Source organism: Moschus berezovskii, chromosome X (genome assembly GCF_049115385.1).
Source record: "Moschus berezovskii isolate FMDL1 chromosome X, NW_MosBer_1.0, whole genome shotgun sequence".
Taxonomy (NCBI): domain Eukaryota; kingdom Metazoa; phylum Chordata; class Mammalia; order Artiodactyla; family Moschidae; genus Moschus; species Moschus berezovskii.
This window is the reverse complement of record NC_142488.1, coordinates 147,842,039-147,866,537: the sequence shown is the minus strand read 5'-3', so window position 1 is coordinate 147,866,537 and position 24,499 is coordinate 147,842,039. Positions and strand designations below refer to the sequence as shown.

Here is a 24,499-nt window from a genome sequence, read left to right as displayed (position 1 = left end):
ATGACCCAATCAAAAAATGGGCCAAAGAACTAAACAGACATTTCTCCAAAGAAGACATAAAGATGGCTAACAAACTCATGAAAAAATGCTCAACATCCCTCATAATCAGAGAAATGCAAATCAAAACCACAATGAGATACCATTTCACACCAGTCAGAATGGCTGCTATCCAAAAGTCTACATGCAATAAATGCTGGAGAGGGTGTGGAGAGAAGGAAACCCTCTTACACTGTTGGTGGGAATGCAAACTAGTACAGCCACTATGGAGAACAGTGTGTTGATTCCTCAAAAAAGTGGAAATAGAACTGCCATAGGATCCAGCAATCGCACTCCTGGGCATACACACCGAGGAAACCAGAACTGAAAGAAACACATGTACTCCAATGTTCATTGCAGCACTGTTTATAAGGACTGTTTCCAGGACATGGAAGCAACCTAGATGTCCATCTGCAGATGAATGGATAAGAAAGCTTTGGTACATATACACAATGGAGCATTTTTCAGCCATCAAAAAGAATGCATTTGAACCAGTTCTAATGAGGTGCATGACATTGGAGCCTATTATACAGAGTGAAGTAAGCCAGAAAGAAAAACATCAATATAGTATACTAACGCATATATATGGAATTTAGAAAGATGCAAATGATAACCCTGTATACGAGACTGCAAAAGAGACATAGGTATATAGAACAGTCTTTGGGACTCTGTGAGAAGAGGGTGAAGGTGGGATGATTTGTGAGAATGGCATCGTAGCATGTATATTATCATATGTGAAATGAATCACTAGTCCAGGTTCCACGCATGATACAGGATGTTTGGGGCTGGTGCACGGGGATGACCTAGAGGGAGGATATGGGGAAGAGGGAGGTGGAAGGGGGGGTTCAAGAAAGGGAACACATGTACACCCAGGAGAGATTCATGTCAATGGCAAAACCAACCAGTATATTAATGTAAGGTAATTTGTCTCCAATAAAATAGAAAAATATATAAATAAATTAAAAATAAAAAAGATCAGTTTTCATTCTAATCCCAAAAAGGACAATGCCAAAGAATGTTCAAACTACTGCACAGTTGCACTCATTTCACTTGCTAGCAAGGTCATGCTCAAAAATATCCTTCAAGCTAGGCTTGAACAGCATGTGAACCAAGAAATTCCAGATGTACAAGCTGGATTTAGAAAAGGCAGAGGAACCAGAGATGAAGTTTCCAACATCCATTGGCTCGTATAAAAAGCAAGGGAATTCCAGAGAAACATCTATTTCTCCTTCACTGACTTCGTCAAAGTCTTTGACTGTGTGTGTGCTCAGTCACTCAGTCATATCCAACTCTTTGCAACCCCATTTACTTCAGCCCACCAGGTTCCTCTGTCCATGGAGATTCTCCAGGCAAGAAGATTGGAGTTGGTTGACATTTCCTTCTCCAAGGGATCTTCGAAACCCAGGGATCAAATCCAGGTTTCCTGCATTTGCGGCAGATTCTTTATCATCTGAGCCTGTGCAGATCACAATAAACTGTGGAAAAATTTTAAGAGGTAGGAATACCAGATCACCTTACCTGCCTCCTGAGAAACCTGTATGAAGGCCAAGAAGCAACAGTTAGAACCAGACATGGAACAATGAACTGGTTCAAAATTGGGAAAGGAGTATGTTAAGGCTGTATATTGTCACCCTGCTTATTTAACTGCTATGCAGAGTACATCATGCGGAATGCTGGGCTGGATGAAGCACAAGCTGGAATCAGGATTGCTTGGAGAAATATCAACAACCTCAGATATGCAGATGATACCACTCTAATGGTAGGAAGTGAAGAAGGACTAATGAGCCTCTTGATGAGTATGAAAGAGTAGAGTGAAAATGCTGGCTTAGAACTCAACATTCAAAAAAGAAAGATCATGGCCTCCAGTCCCATCACTTTATGGCAAATAGATGGTGAAAGAATGGAAAGAGTGACAGACTTTATTTTCTTGGGCTCCAAAAGCACTGCAGATGGTGACTGCAGTCACAAAATTAAGACTCCTTGGGCTTCTTGGAAGAAAAGCTATGGCAAACCTAGACAGCATATTAAAAATCAGAGACATCACTTTGACAACAACAGTCTGTACTGTCAGATCTATGGTTTTTCAGTAGTCATGTATGGATGTGAGAGTTGGACCATAAGGAAGACAGAGTGCCAAAGAATTCATGCTTTCCAGTTGTGGTGCTGGAGAAATCTCTGTGAGTCCCTTGGTCTGTGAGGAGATGAAACCAGTCAATCCTAAAGGAAATGAACCTTGAATATTCACTGGAAGGACTGATGCTGAGGCTGATGCTTCAATATCATGTTCACCTAATGCAAAGAGCAGACTCATTGGAAAAGCCCCTGATGCTGGTAAACACTGAAGGCAGGAGGAGAAGGGGGCAACAGAGGATGAGATGGTTGGATGGCATCACCAGCTTAACGTTCATGAGTTTGAGCAGACTCCAATAGTTGGTGAAGGACAGGGAAATCTGGCATACTACAGTCCATGGGGTCACAAAGAGTCGGACAGAACTTAGCAACTGAATAACAACATCATACTTAATGCTGAAACACTGATTTCTCCAAAGATCAAGAAGAAGGCTACCATGACTGCTCTCACTGTCTTTAAACTGTATGTAGCAGTTTATTAAAGCTCTCATTGAATGCAGTAAGGTAAGAAAAGTAAACACCCAGATTGGAAAGAAAGAAGTAAAACTTCCTTTAATCACAGATGATGATCAGATGATGATATTAATAGGCAATCCAACAGACTCTTCAGAAAAAGTTACTAAAATTAACAAGTGAATGTAGCCATGTTGTAGGATACAATCAATATACAAAAATCAAATATATTTTGTATAGCAGTAAAGAACAGTAGGAAATGAAATTAAAACAGTGTGATAAAAACATGTAATATGTGGGGATAAGTCTGACAAAAGATATACAAGACTGAAAATGACAATAAATTGTTGAGAGAATTCATGACCTAAATAAATGGAGACATATACCATGTTCATGGACTGGAAAACGCAGTATCTTTAAGATATCAATTCTCTTCAAACTGATCAACAGAGTCAATATCATCCCAATAAAAAAAAAAATCCCAGCAGGCTATTTTAGAAAACAGCCTGGTAATTTCTGAAAAAGTTAAATATACACCTACCACATGCTTCAGCCAGTCTGCTCCTAGGTATTTCACAAGGGAAGAGACAGTATATATACATATAAAGATTTGCACACTAATGTTCAAAGCAGCTTTATTTGTAATAGACAAAAACTGCAAGTAACTCAAATGTCTATCAACAAGTGAATGGATAAAGAAACTGTGGTATTAGCTGTAAGATTTAATACTCTTCTATAATAAACTATTGATACGTCCTATAACGTGGGGGAATTTCAAAATAATTCTGTTATTTGAAGGGAAACAAACAGTACATATTCTATGTGTGTGTGTGCGTTCTCAGTCACTCAATCGTGTCCGACTCTGTGATCCCATGGACTGAAGCCTACCAGACTCCTATGTTTATGGGAGTTCCCAGGGAAGAATACTAGAGTGGGTTGCCATTTCATCCTCTAGGTGATCTTCTTGACCCAGGGATCAAACCCACGTCTCCTGCATGTCCTGCACTGCAGGTGGATTCTCTACTGCTAAGCCTCTACATATATGCATATTTCTAGAAAATGCAGAGTAATCTTTAGTGACAGCAAGCCAGGGTGTCATGGAATTTGGGGAGGGACATGAAATGGCAAGAGGGTGGAATTACAAAGGGGCATAAAGAAAACTTGAAGGGTGATGGATGTGTTCATCGTCTTGATTGTGGTGATGATATGTATAGGTACTCTATATGTCAAAACTTATCAAATTGTATACTTTAAACGTGTAGTTTATGTCAATTAAACCTCAATAAAACTGCTTAAAAAATTAAAGGAACCAGGGTTCCTTGGAGAAATGCTAAATCCAGGACTGAATGCAGGAAAAGGAGGAGATGAAGCCACAACATCTTCTTGTGTTAGAATATCAGGTAGTACTCAAAGAATGGTGGGAACATGTCAAGAGAACATAGGAGGGGCTTCCAATGGCCAATTCTGAAACAATGTGTGTCTCAAAATAGCTAGTGACAATAATGGGTTACAACCTATTAGTAAAATAAGAATGCAGGTGTCCACACTAACGTAAATAAATAAACAAATAGCAAGAAGGACAAGCCCTTCCCTGCAGTGGAATGCTAACTAGTAAATGTAGGTGGAATGATGGAATTAGACCATTGCCTTTGATAACCATTTTAGCAATAAATAATTAGGAAAGATTCATTTAATGAATGCTAAAACTCCCCACAAGATACTTACTAATTTCAATAGTAAAAATTTACAGCGGAAAACGTCATAGGCATTTCATTAAGCACATGCAAAGCTCCAGTCACATATGATGGGACAAATTGATATCATGTGCATCCTAAAACAAATCACTAAGAACACAATATCACTTTTGTGGTGTTATTGCCAAAATTGCGTAATCTCCATCTAATTATGATAAAACATAAACAAATCCAAAACAAAGGACATTTTCCCAGAATAACTGGCCTGTGTTCTTATTTTCAAATGGATCAGGAAAACTAATGCATTGGTATAAAGAAAAAAGATAATGGAAATATGATAAAATTTTTACATTTGAGGGATCTGGGTAAAAGGTACACAGGAATCCTTTGTACTAGTCTTGCAACTTTCTGTAAATCTGCAATTATTTCAAAACAATGTTGTAAAACATGAAGAGTAATGACAAAGAATGAAAAGAGTAAGGACAATTTCTAAAACTGAAAAAAAAAAAAAAACAGGTAACGGAAAATTCCATCAGAGTAACAAAGAGAAGGAAAGGTAAAAAGAATTAAGCAGGATGTATGACAAAAAGAACGCAGAAAGAATAATGGTAGTCATATTGCCACATGTATCAGCAATGATAATAAATGAATGCATTGCATTCACCTAATAACAGACAGATGTTCTGATTGCTTAAAAGCAAATAAGTCAAGATCTTGCTACATTCTGTTTACAAGAGACATACCCAAAGCAAAATAACTGAAGGTTGAGAATAAAGGGATGGAAAAAAAAAAGTTGTAACAGGAAAGGATACTGACAAGAACTGCAACATGCAAACAAACAGGGAGTGGCAGAGATTGCTGGCTGCACCAATTAAAATCTCCTTGGTAACAGAAGGCCAAGTTTCAGCCAGGACAGAGGTATCTTGACAGGCCTCCCTGGGAGATCAGGCATGGGGACCTGACTAAATTCTGCCAAGGAGATGAAAATGGAATTGTTTTCTGGGGCTGTCTGGGAGGGTTACTTATTAGAAACTGGCAGACCTGGGCCCAGATCCTTTTTGTCCTCCTACCTTTCCTCTTCCTTCTGTCCCTCAATGGAGATGTGCTGGCTGGAGCTCCAGAAGTCTCGGGGACCACGAGGGGACCTTAGGATGGAAACCATACACCAAGATGGTGAAGCAGAAGGTAGGAGTCTAATAATATCGCAGAGTCCTGGAACACCTATCTCCACACTTTTACCCAAGCAAGAATCTTTCTTCTTTAATTTTATTTATTATTTTTCCTAATATATTTAGTTGAACCTCCTCATCCTAAGAGGTTTAACTATTACTGTGTAACAGCTACAGTAATCAAATAATAATATTCTTTACAAAGAAAGCATTCAAGGCATATTTAAATATATGCATAAATAGATGGGACAAAGAGAGACACTTCATAGTTGAGGAATAAAAAATATAAAAAGTTATGAACCTTTATCCATTCTTTATGCACTAACAATACAGCTTCAGAATACATAAAGTTAGTATGTTAGTCGCTCAGTCGTGTCTGACTCTTTGCGACTCCGTGGACTGTAGCCCTCCAGGCTCCTCTGTCCGTGGGATTCTCTAGGCCAGAATACTGGATTGGGTAGCTGTTCCCTTCTCCAAGTGATCTTCCCCACCCAGAGATTGAACCTGGGTCTCCTGCATTGCAGGCAGATTCTTTACAAGCTGAGCCATGAGGGAAGCCCACATAAAGCTAACCATGATTAACTATAGGAAGTAAACAAATTTAGTTACAATGGGAGGTTTATATACATCTCTCTCAATGAGGAAGGAAATAAGGATCTGTATAACAGCAACAGTAATCAGAACACTATGGTACTGGCATAAGAAACAGACAATAGACTAATGGAACAGAATAAAGTACAGGAATAAAGTGAAGTTGCTCAGTTGTGTCCAACTCTTTGTGATCCCATGGACTGGAGCCCACCAGGCTCCTCCATCCATGGAATTTTCTAGGCAAGGGTACTGGACTGGGTTGCCATTTCCTTTACCAGGGGATCTTCCTGACCCAGGGATCAAACCCGGGTCTTCCGCATTGCGGGTAGATGCTTTATTGTCTGAGACACCAGGGGATCCCAAGTACAGGAATAAACTCACACATACACAGTCATACAAGGCTATAAGGGACTTGGACTCAAGACAATACACATATCTTTCAATTCATATGAAAAAGTTACGAAAGTTGACCATGTTTTAAGTCAGGCAACAACCTTTTCATAGACAGGCCAAATAGTAAATTTTTTAAGCTGTGTGGACCCCAAGGTCTCTGTTACAACCATTTAGCTTTCCAGTTGTTAACTGGAAACTAGTCATCAGTTCAGTCACTCAGTCGTATCCGACTCTTCACAACCCCATGGGCCACAGCACACAACAAGTCATAGGTAGTATGTAAACAAATGGGCATGGCTGTATTCCAAAAAATCTTGATTTCCAAAATAGGCACCAGGCCCATGTGGCCTACAAGCTGGATTTTGTGGATCTCTGTTCTAGATAACAAAGGAAATACCAAAAAACTTCCATAAAGCTGATATCACACAGGAGACAGTTACCATCACGTAGTGTTAAAAATTAACATAAGAAGAAAAAATATCCCCTCAAACTCCAGAGCAGATCCACACTCTTGGAAATTTTCAAATGTATTTCTAAATAACTCGAGTTGAAGAGGAAGTAAAACCAGCAAACAAAATGAGTTAGAAGTTAAAAAACCTCACTGGAACTACTATACAACAAAACCTATGTAATGGAGACAAGTGAGGAGGAAAATTTATGGCCTTAAATGTATTTATCAGAAAACAAGGGAGACAGAAAATAAACTTAGTTTTCACCTCAAGAATTTAGAATAAGATAAAAATAAGAACAACACAGCAATAATAAAACATCCAGAAAATAAAATGAAGAAATTACTAAAGAGAAAAACAGAATATTTTTTAAAAAAAGAAAATAAAGAAATTGAATTGATCAAGAGAACCTACTGCTGGTCCTTTGAAAAGACCAACAAAATAGATAAGCCTCTGCAAACAGTATCAAGAAAACAGTAAGTAAACAGCATTAGCAATGGAAAAGGGGACATACTTAAAGATCACACAATCATTCACCCAAGAAATATTTACTCAATGGCTACTGTGTGGCAGGCCCTGACATAGGCCCCACAGTCAGAGAGACAACAGTCTAGTGGAGAGACCATAAATAATTAATGAAAAATTAAATTACTTGGCTCAGATGGTAAAGAAAGCACCCCCAGTGCAGAAGACCCAGGTTCCATCCCTGAGTTGGGTAGGGGCATGGCAACCCACTCCAGTATTCTTGCCTGGACAATCCCATGGACAGAGGAGCCTAGCAGGCTACAGTCCATGGGGTCGCACAGAGTCAGACGTGGTTGAAATGACAGCACAGCACAGCACAGTGATAAATGCTACAAACAAAATGAAATGTTTAAAAAATAAACATTTTTTATTAAATGTTTATTTCATAAAAATGTGTTTAAATAAAAATATTTTTTAAATATGTATATTTCCTCAAACCAAGAAAATGGAAAAGTTAGATGAAATGGACAATTTTCTAGGAAATATAAATTACCATAATTGGCTCAGAGAAAACCTGGCAGGGGGGGGACAAAGAGATTTAAATAGTGAGGAAGGGCTTCACTGGTGGCTCAGCGGTAAAGAATCCACCTGCCAATACAGGACACACAGGTTCGATTCGGGAAGATCCCACATAGGGTTAGTCACTCGGTCATGTCCGACTCTTTGCGAGTCCACAGACTATAGCCCTCCAGGCTCCTCTGTCCATGGGATTCTCCAGGCCAAAATACTGGAGTGGGTGGCCATTCCCTCCTCCAAGGGATCTTCCCGACCCATGGATTGAACCTGGGTCTCCTGCATCACAGGTAGAGTCCTTACCTTTTGAGCTACAGGGAAGATCTTGAGATTGAGTTACCCCCCTCAAGATGCCACGTGCTGTGGAGCAACTAAGCCTGTGTGCCATAACTATGGAGCCTTGTGCTCTAGAGTCTGTGAGCTGCAATTGCTGAGCCCATGTCTTGCAAATACTGAAGCCTGAAAGCCGAGAACCCCTGCTCTGCAATGAGAGAAAACACACACACTGCATCCAGAGAGTAGCCCCTCCTTGACGCAACGAGAGAAAGCCCAATCCCCAATGCAGTCAAAAATAAATAAATATAATTTAAATAGCGAGGGAAAAAATCTACACCTCAGAAGGGATGAGGTGATTAACAAAGAGAAATTCTAGTCTGATGTAGCCTGTCCCAGCACATACAACTATTACAATGGTAAAATAAAATATAGCTAATGTATAGTGGGGGCTTCCCTTGTGGCTCAAGCTGGTAAAGAATCCACCTGCAATGCAGGAGACCTTGGTTCAATCCCTGGGTTGGGAAGATCTCTGGAGAAGGGAACAGCTACCCACTCCAGTATTCTGGCCTGGAGAATTTCATAGACTATACAGTCCATGGGGTCACAAAGAGTCAGACACGACTGAGTGACTTTCACTTTCATGGTATAGCTAAGAGAAGAATTCTCTTAAACAGATAATGAGTATCTGTTGAAAATCTACAGCAAGCATCACACTTACTGATAAATTATTAAAACCCATTTCCCTGATGTGAGAATAAACAAGGCTGCCTAATCGTATCCCTGAAATCCCTAGCAAATTTAGTAAGGCAATAAAAAATAAATAAAAGGCATATAGATAAGGAAGAAAGAAAATTATGATTATTCACAAATGATCTGATTGTGTGTGTAGAAAATTATACAAAAGGCTTCCCAGGTGGTACCAGTGGTAAAGAAGATGCCTGCCAATGCAGAAGATGCAGGAGACTTGGGTTCGATCCTTGGGTTGGGAAAATCCCTGGAGAAGGAAATGGCAACCCACTTCAGTATTCTTGCCTATAAAATCCTATAGACAGAGGGAGCCTAGTGGGCTACAGCCCATGGGGTTGCAAAGAGTTGGACATGACTGAGCTGTACACACACACAGAGAGAATTAGAATTAATAAGTAAATTTAAGTTGGTCACTGGGCACGAGACCAACTTACAAAAATCCACTGAATTCATATATACAAGCCAAAAAGTAGGAAATTAACTTTTTAAATGATGCCATTTATGATAGCTTTACAGTATTTTTAAAACAAATATCAAATAGCTAGGAATACATCCAACAAAGGATGTGAAATAATACATCCAAGCAAGGCCTCTATACTGAAAATTATAACAAATTACTGAGAGGAACTGAAGACCCACACAAAAGGAGGGATATAACATGCTCATGGAGTGGAAGAACTCACTTCAAAAATGTCAGGTTTCCCTGAATTGAGCTATATATACTTAGGCAATTTTAATCAGCATCCCAGCAGGTCTTTTTCCTGGGGATATTGAGAAGCTAAATTCTGCAATTTATGTAGAAATGCAAAGGACTAAGAATAGCTGAGGCAACATTTAAAAGTACACAGCTGGAGGATTCATATATTATCAAATGCAAGACCTGTTGTAAAGCTACAATAATCAAGACAGTGTAGTACCGGTACAAAGAGAGACAAATAGAACCAAGAATTCAGTAACATGAACACACAAATGAATGCATGACTGCTGCTGCTGCTAAGTCACTTCAGTCGTGTCCGACTCTGTGTGACCCCATAGACGGAAGCCCACCAGGCTCCCCCGTCCCTGGGATTCTCCAGGCAAGAACACTGGAGTGGGTTGCCATTTCCTTCTCCAATGTGTGAGAGTGAAAAGTGAAAGTGAAGTCGCTCAGTCGTGTCCGACCCATAGCGACCCCACGGACTGCAGCCCACCAGGCTCCTCCATCCATGGGATTTTGTAGGCAAGAGTACTGGAGTGGCTTGCCATTGCCTTCTCCAACTGATGACAAAGAAATGGTCTTTTCAATAAATAATTCTGACTGGACGTGATGTGAAAAAAGTTGATCTTGCCCCCACCTTCAGACCATACATAAAAATCATATCCAGGTGTTATTATAGATCTGAATGTGAAAGGTGAAACAATAAAACTTCGAGGTAAAAAGTAGAACATCCGAATGAACTTTGGATAGGAGAAATTTTCTTAAACAGCATACAAAGAGCTCCAAAGTGTGTGTGGGGGAATGACATGTATTAAAATTAAGAACTGGCATCAAATATTTGCAAGTGAAACCAGCCCAACATGTAAAGCAAGTATCTTGCAATAAAAATTTAAAAAAAATATTTGCAAGCCACATAACTCCTAAAGAGTTAATACCCAAAATATATAAGGAATTTCTAAACAGAAATAGAGTCACAGATGTAGAAAAGACACTTAACGATTACCAGGGGGAAAATGGACGGTGGAGGGGGATAAGTTGGGAGACTGGAATTAACATATACACACTATTATGTATAAAACACATAATCAATAAACAACTACTGTATACCACAGGGAACTCTTCTGAATACTCTGTAATAAGCCATACAGTATGGGAAAAGAATCTAAAAGGGAGTGGATATATGTATATGTATAATTGACTCACTTTGCTATACAGCAGAAACTAACACAATATTGTAAGTTAACTATACTCTAATAAAAACTAATAAAAAATGAACTCCTACAACTTTAAAGGAAAAATAAAAGCCATCCAATTAACTTCCCAGGTGACTCAGTGGTAAAGAACCCACCTGCTGATGGAGGAGGCGTGGGTTCGATCCCTGGGTCAGGAAAATCCCCCCTGGAGAAGGAAATTGCAACCCACTCCAGTATTCTTGCCTGGGAAATCCCATGGACAGAGGAGCCTGGAGGGCCATAGTACATGGGGTCGCCAAAAGACATTACTAGGCGTCTGAGCACACACACACATCCAATTAAAAACGGATAAAGGACTTGGACATAAATCTCCAGACATACAAAAGTCCACCAGGTATAAGGTAATCAATTTACCTATTCATCAGGGAATGCAAATGAAAACTACAAGATATCACCTCACACCTGTTAGGATGACTAATATTAAAAAAGATAAGTGTTGACAGTGAGTTGGAGAAATTGGAATAAACTCCTGTTGCCGTTGTTGGGAAAAACAGTATGGAGTTTTCTCAAAAAACTAATAACAGAGCTACCATATGATCCAGCAATTCCACTCCTGGGCATACATACAAAGGAAACGAAACCAGGATCTCAGAGATATCTGGACTCTCATGATCACTGCAGCATTACTCACAATAAACAAGATATGGAGACAACCCAAGTTTTATCTAGATGAATGAGAAAACTGTCATATGCATATATATTATAAAGTATAATATATATATATGTGTGTGTGTATGCACACACACAAAGGAATATCATTCAATATTAAAAAACAAGGAAATCCTACAATTTGCAACATGGATGAATCTGGAGGACATTGTACCCAATTGAACAGGCCATCACAGAAAGCCAGATACTTCATGATTCCACTTATATAAGGAATCTAAGATAGTCTAAGCAGAGCATACAATACTGGTTGCCAGTGGATGTGGGTAGGGGAAAGAGGCATAGTTATTCAGTGGACATACAGTATTGTGGATTTCAAATTCTGTTGACGGTAGCTCTCAAGTTGCCTTCTTACCATGAAAACAAATGAAACAAAACAAAAACAACAGAAGGAAACTTCGGAAGTGTTGGATATGTCTATTCCTTGACTGTACTGATATTAATTCATATTTCAGGCTTCCCAGGTGGCTCAGTGGTAAAGAATCCACCTGCCAATGCAGGGAACACAGGAGACACGGGTTCGATCCCTGGGTTGGGAAGATGCCCTGGAGAAGGAAATGGCAACCCACACCAGTATTCTTGCCTGGGAAATCCTATGGACAGAGGAACCTTGCAGGCTGTGCAGTCCATGGGGTCGCAAAGAGTCAGACACGACTGAGTGACTGAGTACACATTTACCTAATACCAGTCAACTTACTTTTTTTCCCATGACGGAGATTTAAACTTTGACTTTGCTACAGGCATTTTTTTTTTAATTTACTTGGTTCTCAACAAAATGTAATTTTAACTAACACAACCTAATAAATTGTTACCACATGTTATGAACCTGAATAAAAACATCATGATTATTTGATTTTAATTTTGGGGTTAGGAACATAGGGCTTAATCTGTTTGGGGGATGTGAACACAAAGAGTTTAATTCAAGGACTATGTATGTGTATAGTGAAAGTCATTCAGTCATATGTGACCCTGTGGACTATATTCCATGGAATCCTCCAGGCTGGAATACTGGAGTGGGTAGCAGTTCCCTTCTCCAGGGGATCTTCCTAACCCAGCGATAGAACCCAGGTCTCCCGCAGTGCAGGCGGATTCTTTACCAGCTGAGCCACCAGGGAAGCTCACATATGCATATAAGACAGATGCTGTTCATATAATAATAAAATGCTAGTACTTAAAAAAAAAAAAGAAAAAGTTTTCAACTTTATGAGTGACCAACAAAATGCAAAATAAAACCACAGTGCAATACTCTACCAGAATGGCAAAAATGAACAAGACAGATGTTACTGAGTATTAGCAGGAATGTGCAGGAAGCAACTCTCCAACATTGATGTTAGGAGTGAAAAGCAATAAAGGAAAACTGCTGCATTATCTACTAAAGCTGAATATATACATATATACATATGCATTCCACTCCTAGATATGTACCCAACAGAAATATCTAATAAATGTACATCTGTTCACAAGAATATTCATAGCGGCCTAATTTGTAAAAGCCTTTTAAAACCTGAAATTATCTCTCAATAAAAGAATGAATAAACAAAGCATGGTATATTCATACAGTGGAACACTATACAGCAATGAGAATTACTAAACTGTTGCTTCATGTAACCACATGGATGAACCTCACAAACATAATACTGACTGACAGAAACTAGACCCAAAAGAGTACATATTATATGGCTCTATTTACATATGGTTTGAAAATAGGTGAAAGTAACCTATAGTGTTAGACATCAAGATAGCAGAAAATCAAAATTCCACCCAAAGCATCTGACTATAGAGCCATGTTCTTCATTATTATGCTATGAAGTCTTTCCAAACAAGAGAAAAAAAATCCAACTTATTTTATAACCTAGTAATCCTGATACCTAAACCAGACAAGGGAAGTCCAAGATAAGAACACTGCAGACTCTCACATATGAACACAGATATAACAATCTTAAACCAAATATTAGCAACTAGAATCTACTTTGTTAAAAGAACAATTTATCATGGCAAAGTAGGGTTTATATCAGGAATGCAACAACAGTTCACTGTTTTAAAAGCTTTGATACAGGATGCTTGGGGCTGGTGCACTGGGATGACCCAGAGGGATGGTATTGGGAGTGAGGTGGAAGCGGGGTTCAGGATGGGGAACACATGTACACCCGTGGTGGATTCATGTCAATGTATGGCAAAACCAATACAATATTGTAAAGTAATTAGCCTCCAATTAAAATAAATAAATTTAAATTTATAAAAAATTTTAAAAAAATAAAAGCTTTCAATGTAAATCATTACCTTTACTAACTTTAAAGGGAAACAACCACATTATCTCAGGAAATGACAAACAGGCATTTGATAAAACTCGTGACAATTATGATTAAAAATTCTCAGTAAACTAGAATTAGAAACTTCCTTAACTTAATAAAGGAATAGAGGGTGTCTACCACATAATCATAACAAACTCATACTTAATGGTGGAACATCAGAAGTATTCCCATTAGAGTCAGAAATAATGTTATTTGCCACCCAATACTCTGCTATTCAAATCTATAGGTCCATAATATAGGTTCTAAATGCATAACATATATTCTTATAAAATACGAAGAAAATACATAAAACTATTATTTATCATCATGAAGAAAAGATCTTTGAAAGAAGAAAAGCAAAAAGCATAAATAAAATGAAAGATAACAGTGATTCATTGTTTTAAAGCTTTCGCCTGACACATGACACAATAAATGAAGTCAGCCTGGGAATAAATATTTGCAACATATGTGACAGACAAAAAGATGAAATTTCTAGAACATATAAAGAAATTATGCAAATAAGCAGGGAGAAAGAACAAATAACTCTATATAGAAAAGTAAAGAATATGAATGACCAACTCAGAACTGCCAAACAGGAGATGGATACTCTCACTAAAACCACTTTACTGGTGGCATACTGTTAACTCATCTGTCAAACTGGTAAAAATTAATGTTTGAGGGACTTCCTTGGCAGTCTAGTAGTTAAGAATCCACCTTCCACTGCAGGGGGCACAGGTTCCATCCCTGGTCAGGGAACTAAGATCACACATACTTATTGTTCAGTCGTGTCCAAATCTGCGACCCCAGGGACTGCAACACACCAGGCTTCCCTGTCCTTCACCATCTCCCGGAGTTTGCGCAAACTCACATCCATCGAGTCGGTGATGCCATCCAACCATATCATCCTTCTTCTTCTCCTTCTCCTCCTGCCTTCGATCTTTACCAGCATCAGGATCTTTTCTAATGAGTTGACTCTTCGCATCAGGTGGCCAAAGTATTGGAGCTTCAGCATCAGCAGCAATCTTTCCAATGAATATTCAGGGTTGATTTCAATTAGGATGGACTGGTTGGATCTCCTTGCAGTCCAAGGGACTCTCAAGAGTCTTCTCCAACACCACAGTTCAAAAGCATCAATTCTTTGGCACTCAGCTTTCTTTATGGTCCAACTCTCACATCCATACATGACTACTGGAGAAACCATAGCTTTGACTAGACGGACCTTTGTCAACAAAGCGATGTCTTTGTTTTTAATTCTCTGTCTAGGTTGGTCATAGGTTTTCTTCCCTACTGCACTAATGAGGCACCTAAGATCACACATGCCACCAGGCAACTAAGCCCGCAAGCCTCAATTAAGACATGCCACAACTAAGACACATGCAGCCAAATAAGTATTTTTTTAAAAGTTCGAAAAAATTAACATTTGACATTGAAAATGGCCCTGTACACCAGCCTTGTGACTCCAAGCAAGTTTAACCTTGGAGCTCATTTCCTCATTAGTAAAAGGGGAAACAGAGTTGTTATAAGTACCTGGTAAGTTTACATTAGCATGACTTTTAGCAGATGTCTCCCCAGTATCTACTGATCTAACCATATGCTTTTTATCCTTTAGTTTGTTGATGTAAAGAATTATGTAACATCCTGAATTACCTTGAAATTTCCTGAAGCTAAATGGACTTTATATCTGTGGATTAAACTGAACTTGTTCATTGTCGATTGTTCCCTAATACAGTTATATTTATTGAGAATTTTTTTCTAAAGTTTGACATCTATATATGAGATGGGTCAATAGTTTTCTTCTATGTTATCTCGAACCGGGTTTTGGTGTTAAAATTATTTTAGCTGTTTTAAAAATGGAGGAACTTTTAAGCTTTTTGTATCATCTGTGAAATTGAATTAAGACACATCCATCCTTCAAAGGTTAGAATTCAGCTGTAAAGCCAAGTAAACTGGCTGTCTTTTAAAATCATAGATCCTTAATCACCATTTTCAGTCTCTACTTTGGTAATTAGACTGAATAAGTTTTCTATTTCTTAATTTTGATATGAGACTATCATATGAGTGCAATCACACTGTAGGTAGCCTTTGGAGACTCACTTCTTTCACTCAGTCAGACTCTGAAATTCTTCCAAGTTGTTGCTTGTTATCAAAGTGGTCCAGTGGCTAAGACTCTGAGCTCACAATGCAGGGGGCCTGGGTTCAATCCCTGGTCAGGGAACTAAATCCCACATGCGGTAACTAAAGATCCTGCATTCTACAACCAAGATCCCAGGCAGGCAATTAAATGTAAATTTCTTTTAAGTTCATTCCTTTTTACTGCTGATTAGTTCTTCAATGGAAGTCTTAGACTTTCATAATCAATTCACCTACTGAAGGAATTTGGGTTGCTTCCACTTTGTGGCAATTATGAATAAATTAAGAAATACATACACATACATACATATACATATGCAAACAGGGTTTGTGTGAAATTGTGTTCAGTTCTCTATGGAGTAAGTCTCCTGGGTCACACATTAAGAGTACATTTAACTTTATACAAAACTGTCAAAGAGTTTTCTAAAGTGACAATACCATTGTGCATTTCCACCAGCATCATGAGAGTTCTAGTCTGCATCCCTGCCAACATTTGGCACTGTTAGTTTTATTTTAGTGACTCTAATGGGTATGTAGGGGTATCTCATTGCAGTTTCAATTTTCACTTCCCTAGTACTTACAGGGTTCCGTATCTTTTCCTGAACAGTGATGTTCAGTTCATCTTTTTATATGCTTACTTGCCATTCTTACATACTTCTTGGTGAAGTATCTGCTCACATCTTCTGCCCACTTTTCACTGGGTTGTTTCCTTGAGTTCTTTGTATATTCTAGATACAAGTCTTTTGTCAGATAAATGATTTGAAATATTTTCCTACTGTAGCTACTGTTTTCATTATCTTTAGTTTCTTTCATTCTGTAGAGTTTTTAATTTTGATGAAGTGTTCACATATTTCTTTTATGGAAAATGTTTATTAAAATATTTATTGTAGTTGATTTACAATGTTGTGTTAGTTTCAGGTGTACAGCAAACTGAATCAGTTAAATATATATATCCACTCTTTTTAAGATTCATTTCCCATATGGGTCATTACAGAGTATTGAGAAGAGTTCCTGTGCTGTATTCAATTTCAGCTTTTCAGTTCAATCACTCAGTGGTGTCCAACTCTTTGCAACCCCACTGACAGCAGCACGCCAGTCTTCCCTGTCCATCACCAACTCCCGGAGCTTGCTCAAATCATGTCCATCCAGTTGGGTGATGCTATCCAACCATCTCATCCTCCGTCATCCCCTTCTCCTCCTGCCTTCAATCTTTCCAAGAATCAGGGTCTTTTCAAATGAGTCAGGTCTTCGCATCAGGGGCCAAAGTACTGAAGTTTCAGCTTCAGCATCAGTCCTTCCAATGTATATTCAGGACTGATTTCCTTTAGGATAAGAAAATAAAGTCTCTCACTGTTTCCACTGTTTGCCCATCTATTTGCCACGAAGTGATGGGACCAGATGCCATGATCTTAGTTTTTGTATAGTAGATCCTTATTAGTTATCTATTTTATATATCAGTTGCTCCACTCAGTTGCTCAGTCATGTCCGACTCTTTGCAACCCCGTGAATCACAGCACACCAGGCCTCCCTGTCCATCACCAACTCCCGGAGTTCACTCAAACTCACGTCCATCGAGTCAGTGATGCCATCCAGCCATCTCATCCTCTGTCATCCCATGTACATTCATACACGACCACTGAAAAAACCATAGCCTTGACTAGACGGATCTTGGTTGGCAAAGTAATGTCTCTGCTTTTTAATATGCTATCTAGGTTGGTCATAACTTTCCTTCCAAAGAGTAAGCGTCTTTTAATTTCATGGCTTCACTCAGCATCTGCAGTGACTTTGCTGCTACTGCTGCTGCTAAGTCACTTCAGTCGTGTCCGACTCTGTGTGACCCCATAGACGGAAGCCCACCAGGCTCCCCCATCCCTGGGATTCTCCAGGCAAGAACACTGGAGTGGGTTGCCATTTCCTTCTCCAATGTGTGAAAGTGAAAAGTGAAAGTGAAGTCGCTCAGTCGTGTCCGACTCTTAGCGACCCCACGGACTGCAGCCTACCAGGCTCAACCATCCATGGGATTTTCTAGGCAAGAGTACTGGAGTGGCTTGCCATTGCCTTCTCCGGCAGTGACTTTGGAGCCCCCAAAAATAAATTCTGACACTGTTTCCACTGTTTCTCCATCTATTTCCCATGAAGTGACAGAAAGTATGTATATGTCAATCCCAATCTCCCAATTTATCTGCACCCTCCTTTTTCCCCCTGGTAACCAAAAGTTGGTTCTCTACATCTGTGACTTTGCTTTTCTCTTGCAAATGAGTTCATGGAAAATGCTTTCAGTTCCAAGAATAAAAAATTGCTGCCAAGCCCAATATTCTATAGATTTTCTCTTTTCCCCTAAAACTTCCATACTGTTTTCAGTTTGGACCTATGACCCCTTTAAATTTTTGTGTTTGGTATAAGATTGAGACTGACGTTTATTTTGTATATGGTAGTCGAACTGTCGTCTTTTCTCTACTAAATAGCTCTTCAGTTTTGTCAAAAATCTTTGTGCGGGTCTATTTGTGAACACGATTCTGTTCCACTAATCTAGGTGTTTATCCGTTAATAAATACCACAGTGTCCTGATTATTATCATTTCATAATAAGTCCTAAAACTGGGTAGTGTGATTCCACCAACTTTATTCTTCCTTTTCAAAATGAAGGTTTTCAACTTCCTTTGCCTTTCCATATAAATTTTAGAATCAGTTTGTATCTACAAAATACTCTTGCTGAACTTTTGACTATTGCTCTAAATCTATAGATTATTTTGAGAACTGAAATCTTGACTATTAATCTGCTGAGTCTTCCAGTCCATAAACATGGTATGTCTTTCCAATTAACTAGGTTTTCTTTGATATCTTTCATCAACATTCTGTGGTCTTCAGCATGTAGATTTGATAGATTTTGATACATTTTTACACCTGTTTCATTTTTTGTAGTACTGTGTTAAAAATTTGTTTCTGATTTTCTATTGCTAGCATATAGAAATATTCCCTTTGTGTGTTGACGCTGCATCCTGTTGATATCATTTAAATCACAGTTCTAGGAATTTCTTTATAAATTCCTTGGGATTTTCTATGCAGACAACCACGTCTTATGCAAATGGGGATTGATTTATCTTTTCCAATCTATATGCCTTTTATTTCTTGCTTTATTGCACTAAGACTTCAGGCAGGCACAAAGTTAAACAGAAGTGGGGAAAGGGGGATTTTCAGCACTAAACTCTACTTCTAGGACTATTATGACTATTTTAATATACAGGTCTCTCCAGCTCTGTTTTTTGGAGGTAAAATTCAGAAAACATAAAATTCACCACTATAACCATTTTAAAGTGTGTGATTCAGGGACTTGTACATTCACAATATTGTGCAACCATTCAGTTCAGTTCAGTTCAGTCGCTCAGTTGTGTCCGACTCTTTGCGACCCCATGAATCGCAGCATGCCAGGCCTCCCTGTCCATCACCAACTCCCGGAGTTCACTCAAACTCATGTCCACAGAGTTGGTGATGCCATCCAGCCATCTCATTCTCGGTCATCCCCTTCTCCTCCTGCCTTCAATCTTTCCCATCATCAGGGTCTTTTCCAATGAGTCAACTCGTCACACGAGGTGGCCAAAGTATTGGAGTTTCAGCTTCAGCATCAGTCCTTCCAATGAACACCCAGGACTGATTTCCTTTAGGATGGACTGGTTGGATCTCCTTGCAGTCCAAGGGACTCTCAACCATTAATGTTACCTAATTCTATAATAGTTTCATCACCCCAAAATGAAAGCCCATACCTGTTAAGCAGTCACTCCCTGTTATGGTCTGATTTTTGCCCCCCCCCACCCAAATTCAAATGTTGAAACCTTAAGCCCCAGTACCTCAAAAGGTGACTGCATTTGGAGAAAGGGCCTTTGAAGAGGTAATTAAAACAAAATGACAGTTAAGGTTGGGTCCAAGTCCAGTCTGACTGGTGCCCTTATAAGAAGAGGAAACTTGGACATGCAAAGTAACAACAGTCATGCACATGTATGGAGGAAAGGCTACGTGAGGACACAATGAGAAGGCAACCATCTGCAAGCCAAGAAAGTGAAAGTGAAAGAAAGTGAAGGTCTCTCAGTCATGTCCGACTCTTTGCGACCCCAGGGATTATACAGTCCATGGAATTCTCCAAACCAGAGTACTGGAGGGGGTAGCCTTTCCCTTCTCTATGGGATCTTCCCAACCCAGGGAAGCCCATAGCCATCCTAGTATCTCATTACGGGTCTTAAAGACTAATGATTTTGGGCAGCTGTCTCTCTGGTCACAGTATATCCTCCTTGGAGAAGTGGCAATTCGAGTCCTTTGCCCATTTTTAAAACTCAAGGTGAAATTTACATAACATGAAATTAACCATTTTAAAGTCAACAATTCAACAGAATTTAGTACATTTACAGTAAATGTAAAACCACAACCTTTATGTAGTTCTAAAAAATTTTCATCACCCCAAAATAAAATCCCATATCAATTAAAGCAACTGCTCCCCATCCTTCCCTCTGACCAACCCATGCCAAACACCAGTCCTTCTGTCTCTATTCTGGATACTTCATATAAATGAAATCCTACAGTATGTGACCTGTTTTGTTTGGCTTCCTTCACTTAGTATTAATGTTTTCAAGATCCTTCCACATTGTAGTATGTTTCGGTACCTCATTCATATTTTTACAATGAGTAATAGTCCACTGAATGCATATATCAATACTAAATTTTGTTTATCCATTCATCACTTGATGGACATTTGGGTCGTTTCCAACTTTTGGCTATTGTGAACAGTGCTGCTATGAATGTTCATGTCCAAGTGTTTGAGTACCTGTTTTTAATTCTTTTTGGTATATACCTAGGAATAGAGTTATTAGGTCATATGAGAATTCTGTGTTTAACTTTTTGGAGAACCTCCCCCTGATACTTTTTCACAGCAGCCTCACCATTTTACATTCCTCACCAGCAATGCCTGAAGGTTGCAATTTCTCCGCATCTTTGTCAATACTTGTTATTCTCCATTTTTAACATTATGGTCAACTCAGTGGATTAAGGTGGGATCTTGTTATAGCTTTGCTTTTCATTTTCCAAATGACTAATGATGTTGAGCATCTTTCCATGTGCCTATGGACCTTCTGCACATTTACTTTGGAGAAATATCTATTCAAGTCCTGTGCCAATTTTTAAGGTGTCATTTTATACATTCTGGATACTAGACTCATTCAGATACCAGATTTGCAATATTTTCTCCTATAGGCTGTCATTTGGCATCCTTGATAATGTCATTTGATGCAGAAAAGTTGTTATGAAATCCAATTTATCTGTTTTCTTTTGTTATCCATGCTTTTGTTGTCATATATAAGATTCCATTACCAAATCCAATGTCATGAAAATTTCAGTTCAGTTCAGTTGCTCAGTCATGTCTGACTCTTTGCGACCCCATGAACCTCAGCATGCCAGGCCTCCTTGTCCATCACCAACTCCTGGAGTTTACCCAAACTTATGTCCATTGAGTCGGTGATGCCCTCCAACCATCTCATTCTCTGTTGTCCCCTTCTCCTCCTGCCTTCAATCTTTCCCAGCATCAGGGTCTTTTCAAATGAGTCAGCTCTTCGCATCAGGTGGCCAAAGTATTGGAGTTTCAGCTTCAACATTAGTCCTTCCAATGAACACTCAGGACTGATTTCCTTTAGGATGGACGGGTTGGATCTCCTTGAAGTCCAAGGGACTCTCAAGAGTCTTCTCCAACACCACAGTTCAATATCATCCATTCTTCAGTGCTCAGCTTTCTTTATAGAAATTTTCTTTTATGAAAATTTACTCCTATGTTTTCTTCCAAGCATTTTATAGTTTTAGCTCTTCTGTTTAGGTCATTGATTTGATTCAATTTTTATACCGAGTGCATGTGGATAACCAGTTATTCCAGCACCACTTATTGAACAAACTCTTCTTTCCTCATTGAATGACATCAACACCTTTAGTGAAAACCAACTGGCCAAAGATAAGCAGCTTTATTTACTTCATTAGTCTCTATGTCTCTACTTTTGCCAGATCCACAAACTTTGGTTAGTGAACCTTTGTAGTAAGTTCTGAAATCTGAAAGTATGATTCTTCGAATTTGATTCTTCTTTTTTGATATTTTGATTCTTCAGGACACTTTGGAATTCCATGAGTTTGAGGATCATTTTTTCCATATCTGGAAAAAGGGCCATTGGAATTTTATACAGTTTTTACTGAATCTTTGGTAAGTACTGTCATCTTCACAATATTATTTCTTCTGATTCATGAAGAAGGGATGTCTTTTAGTTTATTTAGGTATTCTTCCTTTCAGCAATGTATCCTTAGTTTTAACATTACAAGTCTTTCCATTGGTTAAATTTTTTCTGAGGTATTTTATTATTTTGGATGGCATCATAAATGGACTTTTAAAGTGTCCTGTTTTTGATGGTTCATTGCTGGTATATAGAAATACAACTGATTTTGAACACTGCACCTTTGCTGAATTTGTTTATCAACTCTAGTAGCTCTGGGGTGTTTCTTTAACATTTTTTATACATAGGATCACATCACCAGCAAATAGTTTTACTTTTTACTTTCCAATTTGGATGCCTTTTCTGTTTTTGCCTAGTTGTTTTGGCTAGAACTACCAGTAAAATGTTGAATAAAAGTGATAAAAGTGGGCAACTCTGTCTTGTTCCTGATCTTATGGGAGAAACCATTCAGTCTTTCACCACTAAGTAAAATGTTAGCTGTGGGATTCATAAAAGCCCATAAATATTGAGACATGTTCCCTAGATCCGTAGTTTTTTGAGTGTTTTTATTATGACTTTTAAATTTGTCAAATGCTTTTTGTGCATCATGTGTTTTTTTTCCCTCTTCATTCTATTAACGTGGAGTATTAATCAACTGATTTTCTTATGTGCTGTTGAATTCAGTATGGTAGTCTTTTGTTGAGGATTTTTGCATATTAAAAAGATTATACACCATGATCAAGTGGGATTTACCCTGGCATACAAATGATGTTCAACATAAGAACTAGTTAGACAAAGATATCTCAAAAAAATTATAAAATGTTATTATAAATACAGATGCAAAAATCCTCAACAAAATACTACCACACTGAATCCAACAGCATCTTTGGCCTCTGGAAAGAGTTTGAGAAGGATTAGTGTTAATCCTTCTTTAACTGGGTGGCAGAATTAACCAGTGAAGTCCTCTGGTCTTGGAAGTGTCTTTGTTGAGATGTTTCTGAATACTGATTCAATCTGTCAGTAACAGTAGGAAGTCAAAAGATATTGTCTGTTATCTGCTGTTGATAGGATAAATAAAGCAGCAAACTACTTAAGGTTAGAAAAGTAACAACAGAAGAACAGAAAGGAGGAATATAACTACACTGGGCAGAATGGAGATGGGGCAGTAACAGTGGGCTAAATCCTCCTTTGTGAGAAGAAGAGTTTATATCTAAAAATAGTAAATCAAGAAAGAATATCAAAAGTATGTTATTTAGAGATGTCAAAGGAAATATCAGAAGAACTAAAAACAAGATTTGGAGAAAGAAGTTGTTCCTCCTGAGGAGTAAGACTATTGATCATAAAATGTGTACCATTCTGTATTTTTATTCACATACATCTATTACTGTGATGAAAACTATAACCCTTGTGTACAATTCAACATTCCAAACCCATGTAAAAATACAATGAAGTCTTCCCACTTCCTCTCTACTGCGGTGACTGACATGTTTTCATGAATGGTATAGCATTCTATACATACTATCCTTGTACCTTGCCTTTACTATTTAACAGTGTATCTTGGAGATGTTTATGTATCACTCCTAAGCTTCCTCCTATTTTTAATAGCCAAATATTATTCTATTATTTACATACATCATAATTTATTTAATCAGTACTATACTGAGAGACATCTGTTCTTTTCCCCACGTCTTTGCTCTTTCAAACAATGATATTATAAGAAATTGACCAATACTGTAAGAAAAAAATCTGAAGCATTCTTTGCTTCTGTCTCCCAATGAGGTATTGAATGTGGCTTTCATCTCTGCCTACTTGGTGCATGCCACTGTGTATGGCATACAGTAGATACTGTATTGGCTAATTTAGCTTGAACTAAATTTCATTTCAGTGAGATGCTGTAAGTCTAAAATCAAATTTATGGCACAGGAAACACAAAAGCTTATACAAATCTGTAAGACTGCATACTCAAGTCTTTGTTTCACAATTCATCAGAGAAAGGAAAAGTTAACAGTTCAACTCAAGTTTAGAATAATACTGGAAAGGAAATCTGGGACAGGGCTGTAATGATGTAATTGCAATGTCCAGACTGCTTATGTTAGCCTAACTTTGTAGACACCCAGTATCCAAGATACTAAAAAGATGCTAACTCCTCACAGAGATGTTAGTAAGTATAAGTAGACTACACAATTCTTTGCATCTTACTAATGAGAGAAATATTAATAAAGTGGAACAAAACAATCAATTCCCTGGACTGGAG

At 38.4% G+C, this 24,499-nt stretch overlaps 1 protein-coding gene across 3 annotated transcripts in view; it reads right to left on the bottom strand.

Annotated features, from left to right (window-relative positions):
* The window catches only part of BRCC3 (BRCA1/BRCA2-containing complex subunit 3), an 86,096-nt gene that overhangs the window by 41,174 nt on the left and 20,423 nt on the right, over nt 1-24,499 (bottom strand). For 2 of the 3 annotated variants that reach the window (XM_055437950.2, XM_055437951.2), the window contains one exon: nt 5,384-5,458. The exons of the other annotated variant lie outside the window; for it this stretch is intronic. In XM_055437950.2, coding sequence (XP_055293925.1) covers nt 5,384-5,458 — 75 coding nt within the window. The remainder of the gene's footprint in view (nt 1-5,383; nt 5,459-24,499) is intronic. 3 annotated transcript variants of the gene reach the window in all.